This window comes from Cydia splendana, chromosome 8 (genome assembly GCF_910591565.1).
Source record: "Cydia splendana chromosome 8, ilCydSple1.2, whole genome shotgun sequence".
Lineage (NCBI taxonomy): Eukaryota > Metazoa > Arthropoda > Insecta > Lepidoptera > Tortricidae > Cydia > Cydia splendana.
In genome coordinates this window covers 10,664,565-10,680,440 of record NC_085967.1, presented here as the reverse complement: position 1 = coordinate 10,680,440, position 15,876 = coordinate 10,664,565, and the positions used below count along the sequence as shown (strand labels likewise).

Sequence of the window (15,876 nt, the reverse complement as noted above, 5' to 3'; positions counted from 1 at the left end):
CACCTGCCGGCTCCATCATCAGACCCTGAGTACTATCTTGTGCCAAAGATCTTGTTGAGACGAATCAAACGAGCCCAAACACGAAGTGGTTTAGTTGCATGGTTGATTGGTACCGGTGACCACCTTCCGGCTCCATCATCAGACCCTGAGTACTATCTTAAGTCAAAGATCTTGTTGTGACGTATAAAACGAGCCTAAACACGAAGTGGTTTAGTTTCATTGTTGATTGGTACTGGTGACCACCTTCCGGCTCCATCATCAGACCCTGAGTACTATCTTAAGTCAAAGATCTTGTTGAGCCGAATCAAACGAGCCCAAACACGAAGTGGTTTAGTTGCATGGTTGATTGGTACCGGTGACCACCTTCCGGCTCCATCATCAGACCCTGAGTACTATCTTGAGTCAAATAAATACATATAGAATGTCAGGTCGTTTCAAATATTTTTAATCCTGTCCGGTAGTTTATTAAACTGTACCATTATAAATTATAATACTATAAAAACAGTGCTAGGATCAAAGTCTCTCGTTGCGGTTTACACGCACACAGTATAGCGTTTTACACGGCGCCCGCCGCACACAATGATAAAAAACCTCGTCGTCGCCGTTGAAAATGTGCGGAGCCGACCGACACACGTCCTACCTCTACAAGCTCTGCCGCGGCACTGAGCTGGCGCAGCGCGCGTCATCGGTAATATAGAGTAGTTTTCAAAAAATTGCCAAAAAATTATAGTAGAATTTCATAAACACTAATGTATACCAACAGTATAAGCAAACGTTGCAGATTGCTTGAGTATGAAAATGACTTGGATATTAAGTAGATTTTCGTAGGAATTGACACTTGTTTCGGAGAGAAAATCGAGTTCGTTTTACTTTGATTTTCTCTTTCTCAAAGGTATGTAGGAAAAATATAGTTTGATATGCCTAAAGTACAGGGTATTAGTAATACAAAATAGCCAGGTTTAGCAGAGTAAAATTCTCAACATTTCCAAATAAGAGCTCGCCATTCAGTGCTTCACGGGGTTTTTCGGAAACGACCATCAGAAAAAAAATCATTACTAATTTAATAAGTCCTTTTTCTAATATTTACAACGATATTTATAAAGATAAGAAGACGCTTTTCCTGGAACAGGTACTCATTGTTTCTAATAATGAGCGCAAAGTCCTAAATTTTGTCGACTAGTATCATCAATTTTGCATTATTTCGACTTTTCTTGTAAGAGCGCTCTTAAGAGTAAAAATCCTATTGTCCACATTACCATATTTTGTTTCTTATCGTTTACACTTCTACAATTCCACCAAGGTAAACATTTTTGTGACGAATATGTCCGTCTGTTGGCTAACATGTTCGTTACTATTGAGTACAATTACAATGTTTGCACTGGTAGACAAACAGATTAACACATATCTATTTAATTCGCCAACACAGCAGTTACAGTACTCCAAATAACATACATATAAACTTGTTAAAGTGTGGAGAATCCGTAACTTCTGCGGTAAACGTAAGGTATTACGCTCACGATGATTAATCATAATATTATACTTAATAACTAAAGGGCCCACCATACCGAAGGTCGACGCTGCGTTCACGCAGTGACACGTATTGTATGTCGCGTTGTTGATTTACGGTTTGCTACGTAAACGCCGCGTCAATATAATTAAAATATTCGGTGTAGTTGGTCTTAAAGTGTTACCTGAACAGATGTGATGATAGATGATCTTCCTATGCACTTCAATTAAACTATCATGGAAATTGTATCGCCATCTTAAATAACTTTGCAGCTCAATAAATGTAGCTAAGCTTTTTTGATAATTACTCATCAGTGAACATTGCGTTCGTACATAATTAACTGAGGGAGCATTGGAGGGTTGATCCCCTGGAATAAATCCCTTATAAGATACTTAGGCCCGCCCGTGTATCGAAGTTGTTAACCCTTGCAATTGGGTCACACCTCTAGCACAACCCTCTTGCAGGTAAGAGGTGCCGGGCCTGTAGGAATAAAATACAAGGCATTAATATATTGAATTCAACACATGAGCCATCGAGTGCTTCACAGCTTGCGGCTCAAACAAGCTGCCTCATTGCAAACTAATATTTGTGTCATTCTCATGAAAAAGACCTTTAGTGCGTCTTGCGATTTAGTGTGAAAAGTGACCTAAGTACACTTTGCGATTAGGCCCTATTTCACACTTAATCGCAAGGTGCATTGGTCCCTTTTCTGTAGAATGACACATTTAAACGAAATACCTTCTAACAGCCAGCAGTGATGCATTGAGATGGCTCAAGTGAGCTTACTCTAATAGAATAATATGAAATTGTGATCCTACCTTAAGTAATGTGTTGATCTCTCTCAGAGAGGTTATAGGGAAGCCTTCCTTTTCCTTTTCCATCTTTAGTCGCTTCAAAGCAACTATTTCATCACTTGTTTTGTCTCGAGCTCTGTAAACAACTCCATATGTGCCTTCCTCTATTCTATTCAGACATTGAAACTCCTCAACTGATCGACACCCCTGTAAATAATCTTAGTTAATAATTTTTGCAATACATATTTCAGAAAAATAAATAAATACAACATGCAGAAAATAATAAGGATAAACAACAAAACAATGTCAAAGCACATTTAATAATTTTTATTCTAGTTATGTTATATTTTGAACTTAAAAAATGATAAATTCGTTTAACTTACTCATATGATATTATCAACTAATAAATCATCGCATTGAACTCTAGCTGTTGTATTAATGTACACTTTTAGGGTTGTTACAATTACACAATTAGGGTTGTTAGCGACTTCAATATTGCTGTCAAAAAACACCATTCAATAGGGAATATTACGCGAAACTCTGCCTAGGGGGCGCCACTACCACAATTCATCATAATCTGGGGGTCTACCTCTCTATCACTCTTGCATAGTCGAGCGATAAAGAGGTAGATAACTAAATTTTGATTTAAGCCTTTCCCGGTAGGCCCTAGTTAACAAACTGCCTTGATGCATCAATGTCATATTTTATGAAAATTTGTCAAAAAAGAGTTTAAGGCACAGTATGTAGGTATAAGTTACTCTATGGTTTACTAGAGGCGCTAGCGCTGCACTCTGTTGGCAGAACGTTGCAGTAATACCCCCTATTACATCTGGCAAAAGCTACCAAGCTTAAATAATGTGATAAATATTACCACTTTATTTTAGCTAGGTAGTAAAGTTTGTCAAGATAATTACCTGTAGTGCAGGGAAATATGGTGGCAGAGCATTAATAACCTCTTCCCTAAGACGAACTTGCTCCTCATCTTCCTTAGATGGTTGTGCTTCTTCCGCTGGTTTCCCATTTTCGCCAGGTGGAGGAGGCGAGAAAGAGTGAGACCGGCTTCTACTTTTGGATCTAGAGAGTGACCTACAATAAAATGTTAACATTAGATAAAAGATTTGTATGTTCTGTATATAGTGGCAGGTTTATGTTGTAAGACTGTGGTCAGGTTGATGTTTTAAAAAACTCTTTATGAAGTTAAAAAACATAAGACTGAAGAACATTGTACATAGACACCCAAAAGTGTTTGAACTGAAATTCCTATTTTAAGTTATTCTTATTTAGCATGAAACTGTAGCAGTGTAGGTAATTCTAATAGACTTACCTTCTAGAATCATTTGACGATGGAGTCCCATGATTCGATTTGCGGACAGGTGGTGATTGTGATTTTTGTTTAACATTTTCAGTTTTTTGCTCTTCTTCCTTGTCTGTTTTCCTATCCTCTTCATTTTCATCACCTTCCTCAGATTTTGAATCAGCATCAGAGTTTGAATCTGTACTAGAACTACCGTCATCCGTTTCACTATTTGAATGCTCTCCTAAAATTTGAAAACAGTTTGTTACATATTGCACATCTTGTTGAAGAAATAAGAAATTATGGTTATTTGATGTGCCTATATTTTTTCAAGTAATATAGGCAGGCACGTCAAAAAACCTGTGAAAAAGTGTATAACTTACCTTCTTCTTGATCTGAATTAGATTCTGCCTCACTCTTCAGGTCCACATCACTAGCATCAGACACTGTGACAACATCCCCATAGTGTGGAGAATGTGTAGATTTATTTTTTTTGCTAGAAGGTTCTTCAGAAGACGCAGAGCGTTTTTTACCGCGACGACGACGCTCTTCGCGTCTTGCTTCCAATTCATTGCGTGATTCCGTTTTTCTTTTTTCCATTTCTCTTTCTAAAAAGGAAACATTCAATTCAACATAAATCTAACTTGATTTTAGAAAAGTAAATAAAACCTCCTAAACACTGTTTAACATGCATAAACTTATGATATCTGTTTTCATCAAGCTTAAAAGTTTAATATCAGATCATAAATCATTTATTTGCTTGAAAAGGGTACAGTTACAGATGTTCATGTTTGTTGTTACTTACCTGCTTCTAGTAACTTGTTTCTTCTTTCTTGTTGGTGTTTATCAAGAGCAGGTTGTCTCTCAGATTTGGACTCCTTCTCAGTATAATCACTCTGTCTTTTTTGATCATTACTCTGCATTCTTTTACTTAGTAGTCTACTTCTTAAATCTTCTAAGGCTTTATCCCCAGACGACCTATTTTCTTTTTCATTGTTATGGTTTGCATGTCCATCTTCTGCTAACAATCTCAATCTAGATTCTATTCTTTCGTTATCTTGATGTTTCCTTTCAGTTTCGGAACCCTTAAATTGCCTTTCACGGTTTGCATAGCCATCTCTATCTCTCTGCGGCTCTTTGTCTCTGTATGCTTCTCTTGGTCTTGCTGCTTCTCTATAAGACGGGTCTCTGAACATTTCCCTGTCTCTGTAGTGTTCTCTATCTTTGTAAGACTCTTTTTCTCTATATGTTTCTTTTTCCCTATATCCTTCCTTTTCTCTGTAGGCTTCCTTGTCTCTGTACACTTCTTTCTCTCTGTATGCCTCTTTTTCTCTGTACTGTTCTTTATCTCTATAGGCTTCCTTCTCTCTGTAGGCTTCTTTTTCCCTGTAAGGGTCTTTTTCCCTATAAGATTCTTTCTCTCTATAACCTTCCTTCTCTCGGTAAGGATCTTTTTCTCTATACGCTTCTTTATCCCGAACAAGTTCCTTATCTCTTACTTCTTTGTCCCGATAAGAATCTTTCTCCCTGTAGTACTGTTTATCTCTATGATAATCTTTGGACACATCATCGCGTTCAACAGCTTTAGCATTTTCTCTAGTAGGTTTATCAGACTTTTCACGGTCCCTGTTATAATGGAAGAAAGGTTTAGAATTAGTTGTATTACTTTAACACTTGTTTTTTTTATACAACTATTAACCTCTTGTGTCCCCCTTACAAGTCATTGCATCGGCCATGACAATCAAAATTCAATTCCAAATATAAGTTAAGGTCCTTGGGACTCAAGGGGTTAATGTTCTGGAGACCATCATTTATACAATTGACAGGATTTTTTGTAGTTCTGGATAATATATTCAGGATTTTGGTCATATTAAGGATAATTGACAAATTTAGATAGTACTGCTTACCTATAAATATGTTTCTTATCTTTTCTTGAACTTTCTTTGTATCTGTCTTTGACAGATCTCTTATGGCCTCTCCTGTCTCTATGAGATGGCCGAATCACAGCTTGGGGAGGCTTGATCACTAAAGAATCAGCATTGTCACGGTCCTCATCAGACAAACTAAAATTAAACGACTTTAGGTAACATTTCTATAACATGGACTAAATTACATTACCGTTATTTAATATAGAATCGAAGCTATTATTAATTCTTTATCCTGGCACTAAAAATTGTTGATTTGTTAATTGCACAATGCCTGATCAAACATTATCATAGAAAAGATGTTACCCAAATACATGATTATGATTACAGGTAGTCAACTTGATTTCATTACAATTTTGCGTTGTAATTAGAATCAAACGCAGATTATTATGTACACTGTAAGATTACAGAAATTACTCGTTGCGTGGTGTGGTTCTGAATGTGTGAGTCATGTGGCAGTAAAATTGTAACACTACTTAATGGCAAAAAGTAAAAGTTTAAGTTATACATACAACGTCAATGTTGGTATTGAATCGTATTATTATCGTATCGTAATCGTATTATAGATAAATACCTGAAATCCATGTCTTCGTCGTCTTGGACAGGGCTACGCGCTAATTCTCCATCTTCACATTGTTCGTCATCGTAATTACTCATAATGAGGTTTCACGTTTAATATCACAGTAATGTTTAGACTAAAGTTTTATAAGCACAGTCACAAATTTTAACACACACGCTTTTCGTATACGTAAAATACAGCAACGTAACGGAGACTTCAACTCAACCAAAAAGACTCGACGCCATTTTATTCTGTATGTCATTCCATTCGTATGATTCGAAGAAAAGAGAATATTATAAAAAAAAAATAAGGAGACTCTATGCGCACGCTCGAACGAGTGAAGCATGCCTACCAACAATACAGACAGAATAACAGACGATTGAACGGACTAGTGAGGGAATAATGCTATATGAGAGGAACTACTTTCTCGTTCTAAATGCAGCTGCGTCCTCGTCGGTCATGTCGATAGTTAGGCTTTTACAAATCTTGCAATTAATGGCATGAGTTGATTTCGCAGATCTGCGAAACTATTATTAGATTTACATTCGCAGCTCGTGGCTCGGCTCGCGGCTCGTCTCGTTCTTGCATCGAGCTCGTAAGCTCATCGAGCTAATGATTACATTCTCGCCTCGTGGCTCGTCTCGTGTCTCGGCCACAGCTCGTAAGCCCGTCGAGCTAATCGATTTTAAACACAATCGGCACGGTATAAGGTTTGTAACCGAATAACAGCCGAACGCGAATTTAAACAGCAAGCGTACGTTCCGCCCGCACGTTCCCCTTTGACTCGTGCCCAAAAAACCGCTCCTCCACGCGAGCCCGGCGGGCGTGTGCCGAGCTGCGAGACCAGCCACGAGCCCACCAATTACATTCGGCTCGGCTCGTGGCTCGCACGCGAATGTAAACGGCTATATTACAAATCACCTACGATTATCGCAACGTTTATAGAGGATATCAATAAAAAAAATCGTCTTGTTTTATTTTGAACACAGCCATAAAATAAGATTGACAATTTGACAGATGAGCGAGACAGAAGTCATGGACAGTCGGACAAAATATGGGCAGTTTATTATTGTAAGGCAGAATACAAATACTATTTATTTTTATATAAAAGTAAATTTATTCTAATTATGATTTGATCGACGTATTAATGATGTTAAGGGAGTAAATAACGTATAACGTCGTGTTTTTATATTTACGATTGTATGAGGCCTATAAACTGGGAACTCGTTTGAAACAATGGTAAGCTTGATAAAATTTACATTCAAATTATACTATTATTTAATTATTCGATGTTATAGATGGTATTTAGTGCAATAGAGCTACACTAGAACTGCTTGAAAACATTTATGTCCATTTCTTTAACAGACACTTTTATTACCTGCTAAAGAAGTTAACCAGCAATAAGTGTCTAATAACTTGCCTAAATCTCAATTACAGAACAGTAAAATATTAAGTACAATTGCTAATGCTATGGACACCAAAGAGGAACTAAAGAAGCGGATAGAAACATCTAAACTTGTATCACAAGAGCTGCAGACATGCATTCAAAATTGTCAAAACCGATTTGGAGGTAAAGCTGAACTCGCTACAGAAGATGATATAAGGTGATTGTTTATTTTTTTCTGTATAGGTGAATTCCAAAAAATGTATAGCAATGCTCTGTTTATTGGTGTATCAGAAGGTTTGTAGTATTGTAGAAGTGAAACGCTTTGTAGTATGTACAAGAATGATAATTTATTTACAAAAGTAACAGTATTTATACACAATTTGAGAAAAGGAAGAAAGAGACGTATTTACATTAGAGTGAGATGGAGATAGTCGGTGATGATGAACACAAATGTTTATAGTTACATTCTTATTTGAGTCTTATTTCATCAACATTTAATTGATTCAATAGTAATCTGAAAAACAAACGGAAGAAAAAGTGACCAAAGCCTCTGGTGCCCAGGACTAGAAATGAACCAGCGTCTTCTGCAAATGTGTTCCAAAAAGTACTTATATGAAATGCAGGTTGCATGTTATTACCCTAACACACTTACAAACATGTATATTTAACCTTTTGAGCGCCATAGAATTTGTCATCGAGCATGCTCGTGTCGCCGGGGGGCACGAAGTTATACGAAGTTTTGTCTTATTTATCAGTCTTATTAATCTTATTTGTCCGATTTTGTTTGTCTTGTATATCAGACTACGGCGGTCAAAAGGTTAATAAAAAGCTGAGTAATTTTTGGAACTAAATGGACTCAATAAAATTAAGACCGATAACAGGTCTCAACTCAACAATGTACAAAGTTTTGTATAGGATACAAGTACAGTCTGCTTGCATTGAAGATATTGAGTTACAGCATTATCAGTCCCACCTATTTTGGTAAACACATTATGAACTCATGTTTAATAGAAACACAATTGTGTTTGAGTTATTGTAATCAATGAAACTAAATCCAAAAAATTTATTACTCTCTTTTTTACAGAATAGTACAGCTTTGTGAAAAGTGGGAAAAAGTCCTCAGTCACGGTATAAGAACCAACTTATCTAACTCTGCTTTACAAACCCTCGTGACTGCTGGGTTAAATTTTACATTTAATATTGTCAACATTGGTGTGTACCTTATGATACTACATTATATGATATATCACAGGTATTTATTTTGATGTTATTCTTACATTGATCCTTTTCTTATTTCAGGAAATTCATTGTGGAGTTACACATGTCTTCACCTCACTAAACATGAGAAAGAGAGATTTAAAATTCTATCAAATATTAACACTCCACTTGGGTACTTCAGGGCCTTCATTAGAGCTGCTTTGAATGAAAGATCACTTGAAAGGTTTGCTATTTAAAGTTTTATTGGACCTTATTGTTTACAAGTTATATGTTCTATTGGTTTACTAACGAATGGGCCAAAAACGTTTCCCAAACTATCACATCCCAAACTATGTTTCCCAAAAAAATCTTTGGCAAAACAACTTATCGCAATTTTTCAGTTAGCAATAGTCTTTTTTGGCAAGTTATTGTTTAGCAAATAATTACTTGGACAAGTTTAATTTTACCAAGTATTATTTAGTCAAATGTATCATTATATCATTAAGCATAACTTACTTGCATAAAGGGAGCTGGGACTTTATTATAAAAAAGTCGGGTCTGGCGCTTCGCCGGCCGCTGCCGCGGCACGCTCGCTTCGCTCGCTCGGCTCGCGCACTGTAAGGTCGCAGTTCTACCTAACACTCCTCCTCGCTTCGCTCGTCGTCGTACCTACACCGACCTGCCTTTAAAGAGTGTTATGTTAAACGCTCTATCTCCGCCATTTTTAATTTTAGAAAAAAGTTTTCCAAGTAAAAGTATCCTATTTTGACGTGTTCTATACGTTACAATCATTTAAAATATATGTCATAATGACACCACTCTCGATGAAAATTTTCCAAGTCCCAGCTCCCTTTAAAACATCAGTCTTTACAGGCGTCTAACTCGGCCATTTTTTATTATTGAGAAAATATTTTTCAATAAAAGATGCTTATTTTGACGTGATCTACACATTACAATCATTTAAAAATAGTGTCATATTAGTGACACCACTTTGTCAAAAAAAATCTAACCCCCCCCCCCCTTTGCTTGGAGTCCAACCAAAACGTTTGCTAAATAAGTTTTTGTCCTAATAACATTTGACAACGTAAAATCTTGCCAAATGATAATTTGACCAAATAAATTATATGCGAAGTGTTAAAGGTACCTTTGGGAAATGAAACTATTGCGATAAGTTTCTTGGGAAGTGAAATTTGGCGAAAGGTATTTGGCCCAAACGAAAGTACACCGTTCTATTACTTACATATGTTAATTTTAAATATTTTCTTATTAATATCAACTTATTATGATGTCATCTAATATGAATCCTTATATTTTTTTTATTACTTTAAGATATCTACATTGTCTACAATTCTACACTAAGTATAACCTAAACCAGTTTCCAGAGAAGCAGATAGCAAGCTGGGGCGCTGACTCACATCCAAACTATCTTATATTTATTATCCCATCAATCAGATTATGTTTTATTCTGGCTTAAATTTTGTTATTATTAATATTTGCCAGAGTAGTAAATTATTATGTAATTGAAGTACAAATATTACCAAATTGACAGATATCTCCAAAGCTGGGTAGCACATGGTCTTCTGATGGAGTATTATGAAGAAGGTGCATTAGTCAGGAACAATGAATTAGCATATCAGTTACCTAACATGGCTTCAGGTAATTAATTCCTTACAATATTTAATTCCATCCAAGTTTCATAAGTTAGCAACTAAAAGGGAACTCCTGTGTATTTTCACTATTATTTCTCTTGTCTGTCTGCAACTCAGCTGTAAAAGAGCTCAAATATATTTTTTAGTTTTTAGGGTTCCGTACCCAAAGGGTAAAACGGGACCCTATTACTAAGACCCCGCTGTCCGTCCGTCCGTCCGTCCGTCCGTCTGTCACCGGGCTGTATCTCACGAACCGTGATAGCTAGACAGTTGAAATTTTCACAGATGATGTATTTATGTTGCCGCTATAACAACAAATACTAAAAACAGAATAAAATAAAGATTTAAGTGGGGCTCCCATACAACAAACGTGATTTTTGACCGAAGTTAAGCAACGACCGTCTTTTTTTGCCGTTTTTTTGCATTATGGTACGGAACCCTTCGTGCGCGAGTCCGACTCGCACTTGGCCGGTTTTCGTTCATCCCATACAGTACAAAAATGGTGGTATTAAAAATTTTATAAAAATATATTACCTGTCTGTTTGCTTCCGTTTATTAAACGATAATAAACGATAGGCTCTATTCTAATACCTTCAATACCTACATTCTTAAAGTTGCATATTTTTTTAGGATTATCAACAATTTTGTTTGCACTATCAATTGACAGAGCGGAATTAAATGAAACTCAGCAAGCAAATCAATCAAATAAAGCAGAACTAGTCATATCCTTGCCGGCTCCTGTAAAGCCTTCCAATCTAAAGAGGAAGCCGCTGCGCCAAGTCATATCATTTGACAAAAATGATTCGAAAAATAAAACCAAAGATGACAGAAAACTGTTACGGTCGCCAAGTATGAAAGATGACTCTTTATGGAAAAGCGCGCCCGCTACATGCCTGAACTCTCCGGATCCTAAAACTCTTCATCAAGCTTCCACTAGTGAACCGACCAGCTCTGAATATAAGAATAGCATACGACATTTCTTCCCAGATAGTGTGAAGGGCATAGACAGTCCTTCGCAAATCCTTTCAAAATTGTCAGAGTGTGCTAAAGAAATATTTTCATCATCTAACAGCATAGATACAAACAATGTAGCTAAAGATGATATATCTGTATCAAGTATTAACAATTTAAAGATATCAGAAAGTGACAGTGAGGAAGTAGCGGGCAGCATTGACGGGAGCACTTCTTGTCTGGAACTCTGTTTTACTGAAGATGAAAGTGTACCTGAGGACAAATCTCACTCCATTTTAGAAATAAGAGAAAAGGAATATTTGAATTTACAATTAAAGTGTAATCATATTGAGCAGACAAGCAAGGAAAAAATACTTAAATTAGAGAAAATCATTCTGGATCTAAGCAAGTAAGCATGACTTCGAACACATAATATATCTATACTCTGAAAACTGTTACCAAAATTGAATATCCTCCATCAAAAAATATATTAAACGATAAGTTATTATAAAATATAATTTCCGCTTTTTCAGAGAGAACGATCGTCTTAAAGAACAATTAAGACAGTATATGTCTGCTGTTGAAATGGGGGTTGCTTTGAAAAACAACGGCGAGGAACAGGAAGCTGAACAGTATGAGAAAAAACTGGTCCAAGTATGTCTATTATTTATCATTTTACACATCTCTTAAGTGTATTAGGGTAGAGTCTGTGCGAAAAGAGAAGAGCCGTGGATTATATGGGAACCAATACATTCTACGACTTTCTGTCCGCACAGACTCTATTCGTTAGTTATTGTAATAATTCGAATGGTAAGAAAGTATTAAACAAAGAAACCCGACCCGTAGTGGGGTTATCATCCAGCGGGCCCTGTTTTATGCGATTTCCTCGCCAAAAATATGCTATGCATACTCTATCCTGTCCCATTCTAAATTCGGTAGCTACGCTGTTTTGCGCTAATATAATTCATACATACTTATATTAATATAATTCATGGACTTCATGGTCCTACTCTTATGGCTATATTTACAATAGGTTGCTGAAATGCACGCAGAGCTGATGGAATTCAATCAACATCTACAAAAACGCTTGCAAGAATTAGAGAGCAGATCAGAACTCGAGATACTCGACCATCCTGAGACTAATGTGAAGGCTTATATCCCCACCGCGTTTCTGGTCGGGAAGAAAACTCAATCATACCACGTCTATCAGGTGATTATATATAAACATAATTTATTGAAAACCCGTATTGCATATAACCAAAGAGAATAGATAGTATAGAGGGGTCCTGTCATAGTAAATTTTGTAGTCACAGTAAATTTACTGCCATCTATCGACACACGACTAAAACTCAAAATGAAAACGTATAAAATTATCAAAAAAATGTATATATATGGATAAATGATTTTATTATTTTTGTATCATTTTGACCCATGTTCATTCACTGATATATATGTTAAATATGAAACGGTGTCGTCACGCCATCTAGCCGACCATAGGCCAAAGGTGTGTGCGCCATCTATCCGAGAATGACTTTTTCTTGATTTCCGAGGCACGTTTTTTCCTTAGACTTTATTCATCTTATACGAAGTTACATATGTCTTTGATATAACTATAACTTAACTATATAACTATAACTTGCAAAAAAATCCTTAGAGGCAAGAGACAGATTTTTATGACTTTTTAAGCTTTGCAACTGGTATATGTTGATTGATGTGATCAATTTACAGATATTTCTCAAAATTGGTCATGAAGAATGGAATGTATATCACCGATATGCTAAGTTCCACGAGCTCCACATGCAGCTAAAGAAATTACATCCAGACATAGCGTCATATAATTTTCCTCCAAAGAAAACTCTGCGAAAACGGGTACGTACAGTTTTGTATACAGTTTTACATATACACATTTATTCAGTTACCTAATTCCTCGCTAGATAGCCCTGTTCCCTGCAACAAAAATTCTGAATCGCGCTGTTAAGATATTTCCTGTGATAATGAGTAATGACCCCAAGTCCTACAATTTTATTTAGTTACCAAATTCGTCGCTAGATGACGCTGTTCTTTGCACCAAAAATGCTGAATCGCGCGTATTAAGATTTTTCCTGTGATAATGACCCCAGACCCCTACAATTTTATTTAGTTACCAAATTTGTCGCTAGATGACGCTGTTCCCTGCAGCAAAAATCCTGAATCGCGCTATTAAGATTTTTCCCGGGATAATGAACCCAGACTCCTACAATTTTATTTAGTTACCAAATTTGTGGCTAGATGACGCTGTTCCCTGCAGCAAAAATCCTGAATCGCGCTATTAAGATTTTTCCCGGAATAATGACCCCAGCCAGACTCCTACAATTTTATTTAGTTAACGAATTCGTCGCTAGATGACGCTATTCCCTGCAGCAAAATTTCTGAATCGCGCTATTAAGATTTTTCCTGGGAGAGTGACCCCAGACACCTACAATTTTATTTAGGTACCAAATTCGTCGCTAGATGGCTCTGTTCCCTGCAGCAAATATTCTGAATCGCGCTATTAAGATTTTTCCTGGGATAATAATAATAATGACTATAAGTTCCTGCAGCTATAATTCTGCTAAGGGCCACTTGCACCATTCCACTAACCTGGGTTAAACCTGGAGTTACCTTGGTTACCAGTACAATTCGACACTGGGTTAACGGTTTAACCGGTTAACCCCGGATTAGTGGTATCGTGGTATGGTGCAAATGGCCCTAAACTATGCAGCTTTATTTTCTTTGATTGGTTAATAGGACGCACATCTCGTGGAGAGCCGGCGAGTGGCGCTGCAGGCGTATTTGCGGCACATTTTGCTGGTCCAACCGGAGTTGAGGGAGTGCACCAGTCGAGCGCAGCTAATCACCATCTTGCCATTCTTTGGGTAAGCGATACATGTAACCTTTTAATTAGGGCTAGTTTAGATGGCGCGTGAACTCGTATGCGATTTTAGTTACATTGAGGACTATTGGTTACGTCCAATTCAGCCGACCAATTAAATACCGCAATGTAAGGAAACTCGCATGCGAGTTCTCGCACCGTCTAAATGAGCCTTAAATTAAGTTTCAAGTTCTTTAATTGAGTCGTTGTTAGGCGTAATATACCTACTAACACTGGTCTGTATGTACTAAATCATTTGGTTTCCTTTCAGTACTTCATCGTCCTCGAGATCGAACGGATCGAGTCACATGCTAAATCGTCAACATTCCAACGAGTCCACTTCCACCTACGACGCTCTCTGATTGCCAAGTAAATAGCCACTATTATTACCTTTAGACACGGTTGCATAAAAAACTGAAAAAAACTTGTTTAAAGGCACTTATCATGAAAGTTGGACATAACTTTTAATACAGTTTTTTCACGCACCTAGTTAATTTAGGTGTTGTCTAAACATGGCAAGCAAATTTTCGGGCAGCTTATTGTTTGAAAAAAAAAAACAACGGGTTGCACTCCAGGAGTGCCGGCAGAAGTGTAAACTCAATGACATTGTAACAGTTTTTCGATCAGGTCACGTGTTCGTCTTACGTCTTACGAATCTTACCTGTCGCGAGTTTAACATGTTTTCCTCATCACAAAAAGTGCACAGCGCCGCTAAAGAAGTTTTCACTTCAAAAAAAAGGAGTAGGTATGTTTTTGTTTAATACTGTAATTATAGGAAATTTGTGTCAAAAAGTGGAATTACCTGATTTTTCTTTAGTCTAATATAATGTGTAGCATTTATGTGGCATTGGTATTACACCTCAATGCAATCAGTTTTATACTATGCTAGATAACATTGGAAACGTATCTATGTGCAATTAAGTATGCGACGGATAGGACGACGAGTAAGAATCACTCCAGGAACGCTCTCTTGGGGTGCGGCAGACAATTACATTATTATAATTAGCTTATGCTAATTTTACGTGTAATTAAGATTCATTGATTGGCATTAATCTGTGAAATCTGAGACAAATTCGTGCTTCCAATTTGACCTCCAATGTAGATGGCGCTGTACGGCTCCGTAGGCAGTAACTGTAGTTGTCATAAGTTGACGTCAACTGTCAAACAAGGGGGCACGTTTTTTTTCTTAGACTGAATCTCACTCAATGAATTTTAGGCTGTAGTTGGCTGTAGCAACTGTAGCAAGAAACTACAAAATTCAACCCATCACGTCTCTTCTCATGATAGGATCTAATTAAATATAATATAATATTACAAAATGAAATATTTTCAGTAAAATGCACTTAGTGTTAAGTATTAGAGTAGTATTATTTATTTTAATATTTTGTACTTTATATACATTTAAAAGTACATATGAGACGTAATCTAGCTTTAAAATGGATTGAGACGTATAAAGTATTAGGATTTAATTTTATACGATTCCGTTTAGTAGAAACATACGAAAAGATCATATTTAAGTAAATATGGAATTATATTTTTACTGTTAAACTTATCTCTTCAGCTTACTGTTCAAGTCAACCCATTTAATTCCTAGGCCACTATAGAACCATACTAGAATGAATGAATTTGTTTATCTTCTACGACAGTTCTTATTGAGTGATGTAGGTAATAGGTATGTCATGTATCTAGTAGTTACAGCGACAAGGTTCTATAGTAGCCTAGG

The 15,876-nt window shown here is 36.6% G+C and overlaps 2 protein-coding genes across 2 annotated transcripts in view; one reads left to right on the top strand and one right to left on the bottom strand.

The window, feature by feature from the left end:
• Nucleotides 1-6,339, bottom strand: part of LOC134792823 (cyclin-dependent kinase 11B) — a 29,889-nt gene extending 23,550 nt beyond the window's left edge. The window contains exons 1-7 of the mRNA XM_063764214.1: nucleotides 6,095-6,339; nucleotides 5,503-5,658; nucleotides 4,401-5,221; nucleotides 3,979-4,203; nucleotides 3,626-3,839; nucleotides 3,216-3,387; nucleotides 2,326-2,508 (exon numbers count right to left, since the gene is read on the bottom strand). Coding sequence (XP_063620284.1) covers nucleotides 2,326-2,508; nucleotides 3,216-3,387; nucleotides 3,626-3,839; nucleotides 3,979-4,203; nucleotides 4,401-5,221; nucleotides 5,503-5,658; nucleotides 6,095-6,177 — 1,854 coding nt within the window. The 5' untranslated portion in view covers nucleotides 6,178-6,339. The remainder of the gene's footprint in view (nucleotides 1-2,325; nucleotides 2,509-3,215; nucleotides 3,388-3,625; nucleotides 3,840-3,978; nucleotides 4,204-4,400; nucleotides 5,222-5,502; nucleotides 5,659-6,094) is intronic.
• Nucleotides 6,340-7,107: 768 nt separating this feature from the next.
• Nucleotides 7,108-14,573, top strand: LOC134792819 (sorting nexin-29-like). The gene is made up of 11 exons (XM_063764201.1): nucleotides 7,108-7,318; nucleotides 7,517-7,683; nucleotides 8,551-8,678; nucleotides 8,766-8,907; nucleotides 10,213-10,319; nucleotides 10,943-11,672; nucleotides 11,797-11,917; nucleotides 12,297-12,473; nucleotides 12,992-13,132; nucleotides 14,030-14,157; nucleotides 14,425-14,573. Exons 1-11 carry the CDS (start codon nucleotides 7,316-7,318, stop codon nucleotides 14,513-14,515), a joined length of 1,935 nt encoding a protein of 644 aa, XP_063620271.1. The 5' UTR covers nucleotides 7,108-7,315; the 3' UTR covers nucleotides 14,516-14,573.
• The last annotated feature ends 1,303 nt before the right edge of the window (nucleotides 14,574-15,876 follow it).